The sequence below is a fragment of the Halyomorpha halys genome, unplaced genomic scaffold (genome assembly GCF_000696795.3).
Source record: "Halyomorpha halys isolate HHAL.00 unplaced genomic scaffold, Hhal_1.1 Scaffold494.1, whole genome shotgun sequence".
In the NCBI taxonomy this organism is placed as follows: Eukaryota; Metazoa; Arthropoda; class Insecta; order Hemiptera; family Pentatomidae; genus Halyomorpha; species Halyomorpha halys.
In genome coordinates this window covers 972,898-987,661 of record NW_027110283.1, presented here as the reverse complement: position 1 = coordinate 987,661, position 14,764 = coordinate 972,898, and the positions used below count along the sequence as shown (strand labels likewise).

Genomic DNA, 14,764 nt, shown 5'->3' with positions numbered 1-14,764 from the left:
TTTTCTTTTTTTTTAATCAGTTTTTAAAAAATTAAAATAAACTTCAATTATTCATTTATAACTTCATATATGTTATAAATAATCAGATTTTTTTCCACAGCGCCCTTAATACATCAGATTTTTTTTTCTAAATTTTTGGCTTTCTTGAAAAATTGATAAACTTTTTTTTTTAAAGTGATAACCCATTTAACAGCGAAAAATTAAAAGCAGATACTTACTATTTTCCTTGAGATAATATAAAGTATTTAATTTCAAGTGTTTCAGTAATATCCATATTGGGACTGGACAACCATAATGTGGTTAGGTTAGTTAAAAAATAAATCAAACAAGAATTTTAAATTCACAAACAATTTATTGGACATCCATTGATGATTAACATTAAACTATTAATGGAATGGATGGGGTTGATGTTCACTACACAACTTCTCAAATATCCGAATAAAATTGGATATGGGGACACTCATTTCTTGTTCAACGTTTATTTTCAAGAGATATTTACTTTTTATTACTGCAACCGAAAACCCAGTTTCGCACAAATAGGATGTTGCAAATGGAAATAATATTCGAAGAGCTTTACTACAAAGTAGTTGATATTCCTCTTTTAATCATACCAAAAAATCAGAATGCCACCAAATTTTAACTTTATAGTATTCTCACAAGACTAGTCAATTAGAGATTCTTATAAAGAAGTAAATTCTGATGGAGCCTTGGCTCTTAATGAGTCTTGAATCCATGTAAATTTATCATTATCTGCTTCAAAGTATTTTTCAAACTTTTTTATAAGCTCGGATAGGTGAACAGCAAAAATGAATTTTATATTGCAAGACAAATTAATTTCATTGGAGGTTACAAACTGGTGCAACAAGGGAAACAATCACTGATAAACTCTTCATTAATTTTTATTTTCCATAGTTGTAATTTTTTTTTTCAATAATTGAATATTTTGCAGCATCCTTATGATGGCACCGGGGAGCCATGGAACACACTTTGGGGATCATTGCCTTAATCCTTTTATGGCTGAACAACAATATATTGTTGTTTATAGTATTCATTTAGTGCCAACAACAGTTTATATCTTATAGCAATATGATCTTATTTATACAATATATTATATAAATCAAATAGTTATAAGCTAATGCCTGTGCAACAATGTTTTGTCATTGGTACTATTTACAAATGCTATGAACAATGATATATGATCATTAACCACTAAAAGGAAGAGTGGGCATGGGTTAGAGTAGATATTCTGTTTGTTTTCTAAATGAGATATTTTTATTTTATTTATTCATTGAGAAAAGTACATCCAATGTGTTGCGACCAGATGATGACATTTACCAGTCGGTGCTAAAATAATAATAAACATAAAATGAAATATGTGTTAGCTACAGTTTTGATTCTTTATTAGGGCACTGTGGAGGCTGCAATGGTTTATAAGGTAGAACTGTTCTACATCACTTAATTTTTAGAGATGAAACTAATGATTCAATTTACTAAATACAAAATACTAAAATGATTTATTTATATAACTTATGTAGTCAATAATAATGATTTGAATTTACAATTAATAAATTAATAACAATGAAGCTAATGAGTTCACAAGCAGTATAGAGTGAACTTGATTTTAAAAAAATGGTTGCAATCTTAGGACTAGCTGATAGAAATGAAACTTCTGGAAATAAAATAATGCATTTATATTTTGTTAATAATGGCCATGCGTTCTCTCTTTTAGCTTAAGGCAGGAAATATTAGTTCTATAATAATAATTGAAATAGACAATAATTTCCTCCTAAGTCAATTCTAGTACGAGACTATGTGATAACAGGAGCTCACTCAATTTACTGGTACTGCCGTGATTGTTGAATTCCTACTCTCCTATTATAATATAAAACATTTTCTGATAAAATTGATGAGTGTTTCCCCTTCCCCTTTCCCACTATTTCATCTTTTATTTACTTGAGCTATAGAATGTTGATAAAGAAGTTTCACTACAAAAATAATACAATATATAATCTAATAAAATAATTAGTAGTAGAAATAAAACTATTTACTAATTCATTTATAGAATCTTTTTAGTTATTTTACCTATCAATATTTCTCATGTTCAAAGTTTTTATATTTTTATATGTATCCATAAAAATGTAACTTGATAGAATCGAAGGATACAATTAACCTTTTGCACTCGAATGGAGACAATATGTCAACACAGTAAATTCTTTGGTATCTTGAATGGCGGTACATAGTTACCAAAGAATTTTCTGAAATCAATTATTTTTGGGTAAATTAAGAACAAAGTACACTCGAGTTACTGTTATGTCATAGAAAAAAAAGTCTTAAGTGCAAAGGGTTAAAACGTTTTCCTCAGTGGGAGACATATGAGGGTGACTCTTAAAAGAAGCTTCATGTTCTGGGCCAAAATTTTGAGTGGATGAAAATCTTCAGAAACTCAATTTTTTATATCGCCTCCGCCTGTTATAAAGAACAGTATACAATATAAACTAGAGCTCAAATAATCTGTTTGGAGTCCAAAATCCCAATTTGCTGGAGCTACCACCCTCAGATGGAATGCCAAATATTTCTGAATGAGGAAAAATTGGCATACTATAATTTTTTCTTTAAAAAATATATTTTCTCAACAGTTGCTGCTTTTAAATGGTAGGTAGGCTTAAAACCCACACAAAAAATTATGTTAATGTAGGATTACCAAAATCTACTAAAACTTGAAAATTGCATTACTATTCAAATTTCAACTATGGAATTTGAGGATCATTTTTCTTACAAGGGAGTTGTAGATGATTTTCTTTAGGAAATTTGATATCATTCCATCATATTTAAATCTTATTGCTAGTAACTCCCAATTATAATATACTGATTTATCTTTTCAGTCCTTGTTCTATTTCCAATCAGTAATGGTTTAAGTAGATATTGGTCGCATCCATTTGTTTTCAGAAACACTCAGTATTCTATCTAAGATTGGTAACTAAGTAACTTGGCGGTGGTAATGAGAAGTTGAAGTTTGAGAGCTTGCTTATTCTAGGTAGAAAAGTAGAAGGCTCATCAGTACAGAGGTTACATATGGAGCAGTTGGCCCTTTTATCCTGCTGGTAACTTAGATGAAGCAGCTCATCTCTTGCTTTAAAAAGTAATCGGATGAAGTAAAGATTGTACCCTTTCTCCTCAAAATACCCATAGGTGTAATCTAATTTTGGATATTCTGCTGATCTTGCCTTTGTAGTGTAATCACCTATTCTCCCTTGTTTAATCCTTTCTATTCCATAATTTTTATGTGTTTTCAAATCCTTTAGAAGTTTTTTTTTGTAATAAAATGTTAAACTTTCTTCCAATTGTTGTTGTTGCTATCATACATGTTAGGTCATTTTCAATTGCTTTGCTTGAATAGTGGCTCAATTGACAAAATTTTTTATTTGATTCTGTGTTTGAGGTATTCTATAGATTGTACTGTAGATTGGAGTTAATTTGTAACAATTCTAATAGCTTTAGGACAGACTATAGGATGACCTCAGTAATCAAAATAACCACAGTCTACGGTACTATGTTTGGAATACATAACATTATTAATAACATCTGAACTTTTTTTTATTCTCAGATGTGCCACTATCCAAACAAAGCAGCGATATATAAGTCAAAACTGGAGCTTGGAACACCAAATTAATTTTGAATAAATAAAAATACTTTTTTTTTATTGTTTTAAAAATAAATCTTAAAAGTACATAAAATTTTTTTGTTTAATGTTTCTTTTTCACATAATTGTTTGATATTAATGTTTAATTATTCAAATATAAATTTTAATTGTCAGGAGTTTTATTTCTGGTTTATTGACTTTTTTCAACTTTCCTTGCGAAGTGATTTTTTTCCTACCTCCTAAAAATAAAACAAACAAATTACAAATATATACAAAGGAAAGAATATTATGTAGATATTCCGGCAATTGAAAACATCTTGTTTTGCCAGTATGGCAGGTGTAATGGTAAGCACAGTTAGTTGCCTTCCTTGCAAAGTGGGATAAATTCATTACATTTATTTAGTATTTGGAATACTTATGCATACTTTTGTGTTTCCTTAAAAATGTTCAAACTTTGATTAATTTCCTCTAAAATCAAATAAAAATTTCATCTACACATCTCAATTTTTTTTTTTTTTTTCGAACCCTCTAAAAACAGAAATAAAATGTGAATTAGTATTGCATAACTGTGTAAGAAAGAAAAAGTAATTCGTGTTGTGTCTTACCTTTTACTACCTTTGGTATTTTAAGGTTACCTGTTATATTTAATTTTACATATGAGCTATCCATTCAGGAGCTATTTTGAGTCAGGAGGTGAGGGGCCTCCTCATGTTGACATCTCAATCCAGAATTATGAATTGTTAAAGTATATCTATATGTCAAAAGATGGATGCACAATCAGCAAAGCTGCAAAATACAAGTTTTATTTATTTATACAAGTTTCCATTATTTATTTATTGCCTCAAGAGACCAGCACCATCCTAATAAGGATTCCGAAGCCGAATAGTGCCAGGAAAATTTTATTTTGTATTAGGAGAGTAGGAAAAATTAGGAGATCAACAGATCGGATGGTCGATAGTGCTGGCCTCTTGTATTGCTAGTAATAACTTCCATAGTTTTAGTATTCCTCGCAAGAGGCCAGCACTAAAGACACCCAAACTGCTTCATCCATTGAGCTACTTTCTATTCCTGCTTTTCTAATACAAAATAAAATTTTCTGCTTAGATGCGACTTTGGAAATCCTTGTTTGCATGGTGCTGCTCTCTTGTGATGCTAACCAGTACTATTATTTTTGAGCATTGCTGATTTGTGCTGCTATCTTTAGACAATATTTAGAACTAAACTGTTGGGCTGCCAAGTTCGCACTTATTATTTTTTTACTGACATTAATAAAGAAAGATATTTTAACTGCTAAATTTACTTTCATCATTTTTCACAGAGAAGAAATTATTGAAAATTTGTTAATCAGCTATTAATTATTGATAAGTTTAAATCATCAGAACTCAAAGTATCCTGTCTAAATGTAATGCTGAAGATGATAAGTTTTGAAATAAAATTAACCTAGTTTTAGTGATATGAGTGGTTTTAATTTGTCAATGATAAGAATGTGACTCTTGCTCTTAGGACATAACATTCTATTTTTATTTTATGTACATTCATCTTTCTCGAATCTTTTTTATTGACTAGTTTTTTAATGAAAAGGGTACACCATCAGGTTTGTTTCTTATAAATTTCATCTGGATCAGATAAAAATTTTTTATAGATTGTGAGTTAAACTCCTCAATGATCAGATATTATAGGTACAATGGTTCAATTAACAACACCTTAATATAATTGTTTATTTTATTTTAAAATAAATATAACATATAATATGGCTATTAATAAATACAGGAATCAACTTTAACAAAGCAAACCAATGTTTATTTATTCATTCTATGTCATCTTGTGACTTTAAAAATCATGTAAATTAAGATATCATTTCATTTAAATTTATATTATTTTTTAGGTGTTTACACAAACTTATGCATATCTCCATGACAAAACCAGGCTGTATGTGACTGTAACATCTCGCTGACTTATTGTTCAATGTATCTCTAAAAAAACGGACCTATAAAGTTGATATTTCTATTAAGTTAAAGGTTCTCCTTATGCATTATAAGTATAAAACCTGTTAAGTATTTGAGACTCAAAAAAGTAGTTCATAAAAAATTGTTTTGAATATCCTAAAAAAAAATAAGTTTTTCAAATAATTCAGAACTATATATCTCTTGGGAGACTACACAAATAAGACGATGAAATTCTTGACAATACATAAATTAATTAACAAGGACAGATCAGTATTAGCTAAGATTCAGTACAGGCTTCAACGGAAACCTGTTTTATCTTCATATAAACATATCACTGCTTTTCTAGAATAGAGGCATATCTGACAAATTTTCTTTTTTAATTTTACTTAGAATTGGATGTTTCAAAGATAGCACTGTACACTGTGGTTAGTTTCTTTATTAAGTCCTATAGATTTTTCTGAAACTTTTAGAATTGTTACAAATTAGCTTCAGTTTACAGTACAACTATGGAATGTCTCAAACATAATTTCTGGTTTAGCAGTGATATAACTTAGCAAATACTACTCAACTGACTTATTGATCACTGTATCTCAAAAAACACATATGAAACTCATATTATTTACAGTAATTTTCTTATGATGTCCATTTATGTTCAATAAGTCTGGATCTGAATTTTTTCTAAATTATCAATTTTTTTTTTTCAAATTACTCGAAAACTATAATCTGGAACATTTTGTCCTTTCACTTATAAGGCATTTTAATTCTCTATAAAACAAACCACTTAGATTGGACCAGTCAATATTAGCCAAAATAGAAACCATATTTATATTTATCTACTTAACATTAAAAAATCACTAGGTCTGATTTAACAACCACTATTGACTGGCCAGAGCATGCGCAGTACAGGTTTAGGCAGGAGGTAAAATTCATACTATGTACATCAGTAATCAGAAGTGGGGAAAAGACATCATGTATCTCCAAAAGAGTAATGCATATGAAGGTGAAATTATGAAATCGTTCACAAAAATTAGCCTAATTAACCTTAATGGCTATAACATACACACTTCTTACTTTAGCACATGTTCTTGAAGTAAAATCGAATATACATGACTTTTTTTCAACACTAAAAAATCTCTTCAACCCGAACTAAATTTTCAAGTGAATATTGGATATGTCATGCCATCAAAGGAGTGGCAAAGAGTATCCAACTATATAAATAGAACTGTAAGGCTTCAATCAGACCAAGATAATTAGCTAGCCATCATGCCTAATCCCTCAGCTGACAGCTACGTCAATGGGACCAAATAGACATGCTGGTATTATTGGTCTCAGCATACCATGAGATATAATGATGACCTTATGGTATGTTAACTTAAATGTCACTGTTATGCAATTTCTCCTAAACAGAAAACCCATAATTTCTCAGTAATCCTCATTCTCAGTATCTTAGAAACATCAAGTATCAAATCGAGTCCATGTTAGTAAGAGGAGAAACTGCACAGCACCAAAAATAAAGTTTATTATAGATTTACTTACCTTAAAAATGCCTTCAATAAAAGCCATGAATGATGATTAAACCAGTTTTTCAAAATATAATAAAGATTTATCTGTTTTAAAACATTATTCAATCTAAAAATGTTCAACAAAAAAAGGAACCTAATATCCTACGAGGAAATTATTCATATCTAGATTATTCGCTTTATTAAAATCAAGACCACATTTTATTTTTACAAAACATTAATTTAACACACAATACTGTTGTCAAAATTTACATCAAAACATATTAAACTATATACATAACATTATCATGTATTTATACAATTGATTCATAAATATATCATTCTTCTTTTCACATGAATTTTATTCTAAAAGGCAAATTTAATTTTATCATAGTTTAACTAAAATAAAACTTTTATCATTACATTAAAACTTAATTAAGGTAAAATATCATGAAAGGGGGGAGGGATAGATCAAACCAACAAATAAGGCAACAAACTGAAAATTTCTAGTTTCAAATTAAAAAAAAAAAAATGTGGAGAAAATTATATGTTGTTATGACATTTCTTTCAGAACTTTCAGATAAACTATAAATTTACCAGTTTCAATATAAATGTTAAAAAAGGTTTCAATATAAATATTTAAAAAGAAGCTTAAAACATATAACTAAAATCACACAAAAAGTGCATTGGTTGTCAGTATTTATTTTTAAATGATTCAAACATATTTTGATAGAAATCCACTAAAGTATAAGAAAAAAATTAGCTTTTTTTTTTTTTCTCACCCAACAATAAATTACAAATGTTACAATCAGAAAGAAAGTTCAACATTCTATTTCTAACAGATCCAGATTGAAAATGCATAATGTAAAACCATTTACATGTTGAATAACAGTAATTGTCTTGTCTTGAAACAATATTTTCGACTAAATGTTATTTGTATTATACACTTAAATGTCCTAGAACCATTTAAATAAAGTGCTGTCCAGGTCGAAGAGAACTTGAAACAAATAGAAACTGGAAATATGTAGGAAAGAATTCTAGATATGAATAACACCCAGGCAGGCACTTCAAAAACAAAAACTGAACTCAGATCATTAACTTAAACAAACCAAATTGACTGCCCCAGATTAGAGAGGTGTGATAATGATAAAAAGGAAATATAATTAAACTAATCTAGATGATGTCACTTTCTTTTTAAGAAAATCATACTTCAACCTTGACAACATTGAAGAATTACTGATGCTTTAAAACTATTTTTAAAGGAATCATATCAATTGAATAAAGTGTAATACTGATCGAACTAAAGAAATGTAGAATTAAAAAAACTATTAAGAGAGTAGGCTTTAATAAATTGAAAAATAATATTAAGATTTAAATTCTTTTGCATTTGAAAAGGTGAATGAATGTGTGACAATAGCACAGTGTAACAACAACAGTTCTCAGGTTAGAAATAATAAATTTAGTTTGGAGATAATAAAGAGAAAAAAAAAAAAAATTCAAGCAAGTACAATAAAAAATCTTTTGATTATACTACAATATTTTTAATCATGTTCACCGATTATCCAGGAAGGAAGTGATATTAAAAAACTTAGAGGTCACATCAGATCACCATTACAAGCAGTCAAAATGATTTGTAAAGCTATAAGAATTAAATTATAAATAAAGATATCACTAAAATATTTGTAGAAACCTACAAATAGATCCAAATGTAAACAAACAAAAACTGGAGTGTCAACTAAATAATGATGTCATTACCATGCATATATTAAAAAAATGTTTGTCAGCTGAAATTTATTACCATAGCAACTGTAAAGTATCGAATAAAAAAACAAACACATTTTTGATATTATTACAGTTGCTAGAGAGGGATGATATGAACAAAATTTGAATGACGAAAGCGTGATCTGGTCAGAAATATGCCTTTCTAACACTCTCAACATTCAGCCATCTCTCTTTTAACTATAATGGTAACAAATATAAAAAATACGCTACTTCACATCCAATACTTTCAGTTGTCATGATGTTATTAACATTAATTTTAATGAATATCTTTCAATTTTGGCCATCTGCATTTTTAACCTTTCAAACACTGGAAATTACAATTTATACATTGTATAAATAATGAACAAATATTGTAATTGAGTAAAAATGAAATCAAATAACTGGATACAGAAAAAATAAATGAATTAATTATATAAATAACTGAACACCAAGGAATTCAACAGTTATGATGAAATGTAACGAAACACCCTCAACCAAACTAAAAATTGTATTAAAAAATAATTAGCAAAAGGAAATAGAATCAGATAAAGGCCAAACTGAAAAATAAATCAATAAATTAAGTTTTAGACATCATTAATATTAATCAGCTAACAAATTGTAAAAAGAAATAATTAAAAAAAACAGATAAATTAAGAAGAAAAATATGGTAACACACTTTATAAAATATGGTCACATACAACTGTTTATTGAGACATGGTTGTTTATACATTTGGCTTTCCAGGAAATATTTTGTAAAAAAAAAGGTGCCATATTGAGCTCAAAAAACAAGGATGTGGTAAAAAAAAACTTTTTTTTTTGCACACTAAACTGTCACACTAAATAAATGATACTTAAATTTTAAACAAAGCTGAAAATCAAGAAGCAAAAGCAAATCTACTGGTTACTAAGAGTATGACGCAAGACAATTATGGGATTGCATAATTAACTAATGGATATCTTTCTTTTTTTATCATATGAAAAAAATAATCCAAAATTCCTTAAATATAAAATTTGAAACAATGTCATAAAATATAAAGCTAAAATTCAATATTAGTAACATAGATATTGTAACAAACCCAGTGTTAAAATGGTCGCCAACCAAGTGTTGTTTCCTGGTTATAGTTGCCTATGCTCTACCCCCAATAAAAATAACATGATAACACTTATGAAACGTAGTAATAATAAATTTAAACAAATTGTATAATTTTATTTAAGCATTAAAATATGCTTATTTATTTAATAAAAAATTGGACATTAGTTCATACATAACATAAAAACATCCAACTTAAAAAAGAAAAGAAAATATATATATATGCAAGTTAACAGTAAACTTCTTGCGCCAACCAACTTATAATTAAAACAAACTGAAAGATAATTTCAAATGTGCTTATATAGAAGAGAAATTAATCTAAACTGCATTCTACAAATATAAAGAGAATTGTAAAACAATATTTCATATAATATATATTAAAAAAAAAATTAATAAAACGGATAAAGGGCCTAAAGTATTAACGAGAACCCAAAAAGCCGATAACCAAATTTTTAAACAATAATTGTAATAACAGATAACAGAGTGGGGAGGCAGTGGGTGGAAACCCCCTATTGATGTAATTTTCTCCAGAACTAGGGGGGTCCTTCCAATGTAATTGGGGGAATGTTTACAGTACAAGTAGCGACTAATCACATGTATCTTCTTGTAATAATTTACATAATCAATACTATCTGTACCAAGTATAATATAATTCTTTATAACTCTACAAATAACAATGTATTAGTTGTATAATCCTTTTCTTTTTTTTTTTTTAACGTTATTTAAATGTTTTTCGTCTTTAAATATAAATTCATTTCAAATCGAATAAAATTACAATATATTCAAAAATAATTAAAGCCAAATGCACTTAATGAAGGGGAAGATAAATTTTCAAGAAAGTCAAAAAAATATTAAGTTTTTTCTCAAGTGATTGAGAGTATAAAAATTTTAGACCGAAAAGAGGGCAAAATATTTTTTTTAAATAAAAAAATAAAACAATAAAACTAAAATATTTTAATATGGGAGGCGAATGGAGGCGCTGGTTTTAGTTCCAGGTGGCGTAGGAATCCTGGTACCATTGCTGATCGCCACCACCATTCATGCCGTAACCACCTCCTCCCAGCGGTTCCCAGCCGCCGCTTCGCTGGTACCGACGCTTCGTTTCCCCCTGGTTCTGGTTAGTGCCCCCGTCCAACTTGCGCTTACCTATAACAGGGTTATAACAAATATTGTAAAATCAACAATAAAAGATACAGATAAACATTTTATAGATACATAATAAAAAAGGTTGAATACCCAACAAATTTATAATAAAAAAAAATTATTTAATGAATTATGCTCTATCATCAAGTATTTAACACTATCAAATTATAAGCAATTTTCATAAATAAAGAAATGTCATAGTAGCTAAATATAATTTTTAACAATTAGAGTATCTAAGAACTCTTCAATAAACAAGAAAATTCACTTAAAACTAATTGAATTTTTAAAAATTTGTGACATAATTTGGAAGGAACATAGCATAGAAGCAAATTATTACTTGAAACATTTTAAGGGCTCCCTCTAAAAAGCTTTAAATACAAAATTTAAAACAAATTTTCATTATAAAAAGCTTCTTTCTGATCAATGCTAACTGATGAATTAGTCCTTATTAATCTTTAAGGAAGGATCTTATGCGCCAAAAATAAAACTTGGTCAAATATGACATTTATTTCTTATCCTTAAAAAGTTTATAGAAATATAAGAACTTTCCGAGATGATGCTCTAAATTTGATAAATTAGTAAATTTCTATCGTACTATTTTTTTTTTTACTAATGGCTTCAAGTACTACATTGAGGAATTGAACAGCCCCAGAGTGGGAGTGTCAGAATTCATTTCTCGGGGCTCCCACAAAATAAATTTTGACTCACCCAGGTGGAATTTGAATCCACCTGTCTCCACCTTCCAGCCCGCTCAGCTATCAGGTCCTCCAATTGTACTTATGCTTATCCTATTGTAGTAGTACAGCTTATATTGATATAAAGATAAAACTTAAATTTTACATAATAAATATATTTTTCAATTTCTATAGAAAGCAATGAAATCAAATAAAACACTACTAAAAGCAGTATTCGATATCAACTACAAAATTGGAATTTTCTTGTTAACTAAAAATATGGCAAAAATGATTACCTTTAGTTACATTATTCACTATTGATACATTTATACACATATTAATGTATATTTATCACAACATAAACAATCAAAAATTAATGAACTCATTCAATGTTAAAAATAATAAGTGAGAAAACAAAATGCTCTATTACCTGGTAAACTTTGTTTGGATGTGGGAGCGCGTTGAGAAGTGCCACGCTGATTGCTGCCTTGCCTGGTACGCTGCTGACCTGCGCTGCGTCGACTGTTGCCCCCACGGGCCGGGCCACCGCCCCCACGCCGACCCCCCGCCGCCGCTGCTCCACGCCCACGCCCACCCTATTTCACATAATGCCAAATATTAATCATATATAAGTCCATGCTTATAAGCCATTCCACATGCTAATAAAAAAAAAATAAATAAAGCATCTAACATACCATAAGTAGTACAAAAATATAATTAAAATAGTTGAAAACTATTAAGAAATAAACAAATTTTAACCTTGCCACCAAAGCTGTGATACCTCGGAAGTCTCAAAAATTTAACAATATCGTTTTAATATTTTAAAAAATGAACACATCATTTCATCATGACCATAATTTTTTTTTTGGACTATCTATACCTATATAATTTTTCCCAAATACAATTCTTTCAAGATGTCACTAGAATGAAATATTAATTTTTTATTTTTTTAAATAGTATAAAACTTTCTTCAGAGTAAAGAAGTATCACAGCTTAAGTGAAGTAATGTTTCCGCGATCAATCACTAATCTTATAATGAACTTGAAAAATCATAACTAAAGCTAAACCACGAGAAAATCTAAGAGTTATACCACATTCATAATTCTAAAAGAAATTTTAATAATTGACTAATTTAAATAGTGACTTGAAGAATTAGTCCTTTCACATATCTAAACCTTGTAAGTTCTGAATAGAGCGAGACTTGTGTATTATGTATGAGGAATAAATATTATCTTTCCATCGAGATATTGGTTCAGTAAATGAGATGGGCTCACCCTTGGTACAAACACCATATGGTCTTAATATAACATCCATATAAGAAATCAAACACTAGATAATCTGGTGTAACACTTTTTAATTTTTCTTTTTTTCAATTATGAGAATAAATTTTTGTGTGGTTCAATGTGACATAAGTGGGGAAGTTAATTTTTTTTTTCCACCTGTCACAAAGAGTTTGAGCTTATACAAGGAAGGTCTGTTTCCAATTTGGACTCTTGTTCCAGAGATATTAAATATTGAACATAATTATGATGTTCTGCAAATTTGTTTTTTTCAGTTTTCTGTGAGAGAAAGTTCTGATTGATTCCTTCCACAACGAATGGGTTAATAGGAACATAGTGATTTAAAAAAATTGTAGGAATCAAAATAGCATTGATAGTCAGCTGTTCCCAAGTTATACAAAAGAAATTTAAAGGTCCCTCCCTCTGTACCTTCATATAAAAAATCGTTAACGTAGGATGAAAAGTCATACTCCTTAGTGTATACAGTCGCAGTCATATTAAAAAAGTTTAAAGCTCATGATGTCTAAGGTAGATGGATGAATATACAATTTTTTTCAGGTTCATTAAAATAAAAACCAAAATAGTTCATTCCTTACAGAAACACCTGGTAAATTCATTTTTTTATCCATCATAAATCAAACACCATTAAAAAAAAAATAAGTTAAGGACAAATGCCAATGAACCATGTGTTAAGAAAGTTAACCCCACTTGAATCAACAAACAGAGATCATGCAATCACAAACTAAACTTTGTGAACGTAATTCAAAACTGTTAATAAACTTGAATTAAAAATCAAAATGATTAAAAAACACATTCTTAAAATATTGCTAAAGGCTAACCAGAATATTGCATAAACCGAAAAAAATCCCAATCTTATTGCAATTCAGATAGCAACATAATTTTATATAATTGTTATCTCATTTTTTTAATTATACATTAGACTAATTAAATATTTTTTATAAATATGTGAAAAACATTAATAAGTGAAAAACTAATCCAGGGTTCAGTTAAAAATTATCAGCACTTCTCAGATGATGTTACATTTGTTTACTAAGTTTTTCCCATAATAAATGTTTTTATTTTTAAAGATTTAAAAAAATCAATGTACAAAATATTTTTAAAAAACTGAAATTGGTCAAGCAACCAGCTTGAATTTTTAACCACTTGCTAATGGATTGACCCAGAAAGATTTCATAATCCAAAATATAAGACTGGGTGCTCATTTATAACCCATGTATGAAAAAAAAAAAACCTTGATTATTACCAATGTGGTATTTTAATTCTATGGGTAATGGTGGAAACATAGTTAACATTTAAGCTTTGTAAATACATATTTCAGGGCTTCTCATTTCTGATATAGGAGGAACCCACATCAAGTTCATCCTTGGCATATTTCTCTTCCCTCATGCTTACGTTGACATCCTACCTTTTTAACATCTTGTCTGAGTATTTGGATAAGGTGAGAATCCCTCCCTCAATATAATAACTTGTTGTTCCGCATTAGCATAAATGAGACAATAGGATGCCACATTGAGAAGTGGCAAAAAACTCACCAAGGATATGCATCAGTTAATTTATTTTACTTCTATTTTATCTGTCGAGATTAGTAGTGATTCTAAAATTCACAATATTTCTGCTAATTCAAGTGTATTGTTTTTAACTTCATTTTAAAAGATGTAACAGCTGTTTTTTTTTTTTATATAAAAAAAAAAATCCAAAATATAGTTAACA

The 14,764-nt window shown here is 28.7% G+C and overlaps 1 protein-coding gene across 6 annotated transcripts in view; it reads right to left on the bottom strand.

Moving 5' to 3' along the window:
* Nucleotides 1-9,531: 9,531 nt before the first annotated feature.
* The window catches only part of Syp (Syncrip), a 31,549-nt gene continuing 26,316 nt past the window's right edge, over nt 9,532-14,764 (bottom strand). For all 6 annotated transcript variants that reach the window (XM_014425084.3, XM_067048437.1, XM_014425087.3 and 3 more), the window contains 2 exons: nt 12,184-12,349; nt 9,532-11,082 (listed from right to left, as the gene is read on the bottom strand). In XM_014425084.3, coding sequence (XP_014280570.1) covers nt 10,922-11,082; nt 12,184-12,349 — 327 coding nt within the window. In that variant the 3' untranslated portion in view covers nt 9,532-10,921. The remainder of the gene's footprint in view (nt 11,083-12,183; nt 12,350-14,764) is intronic.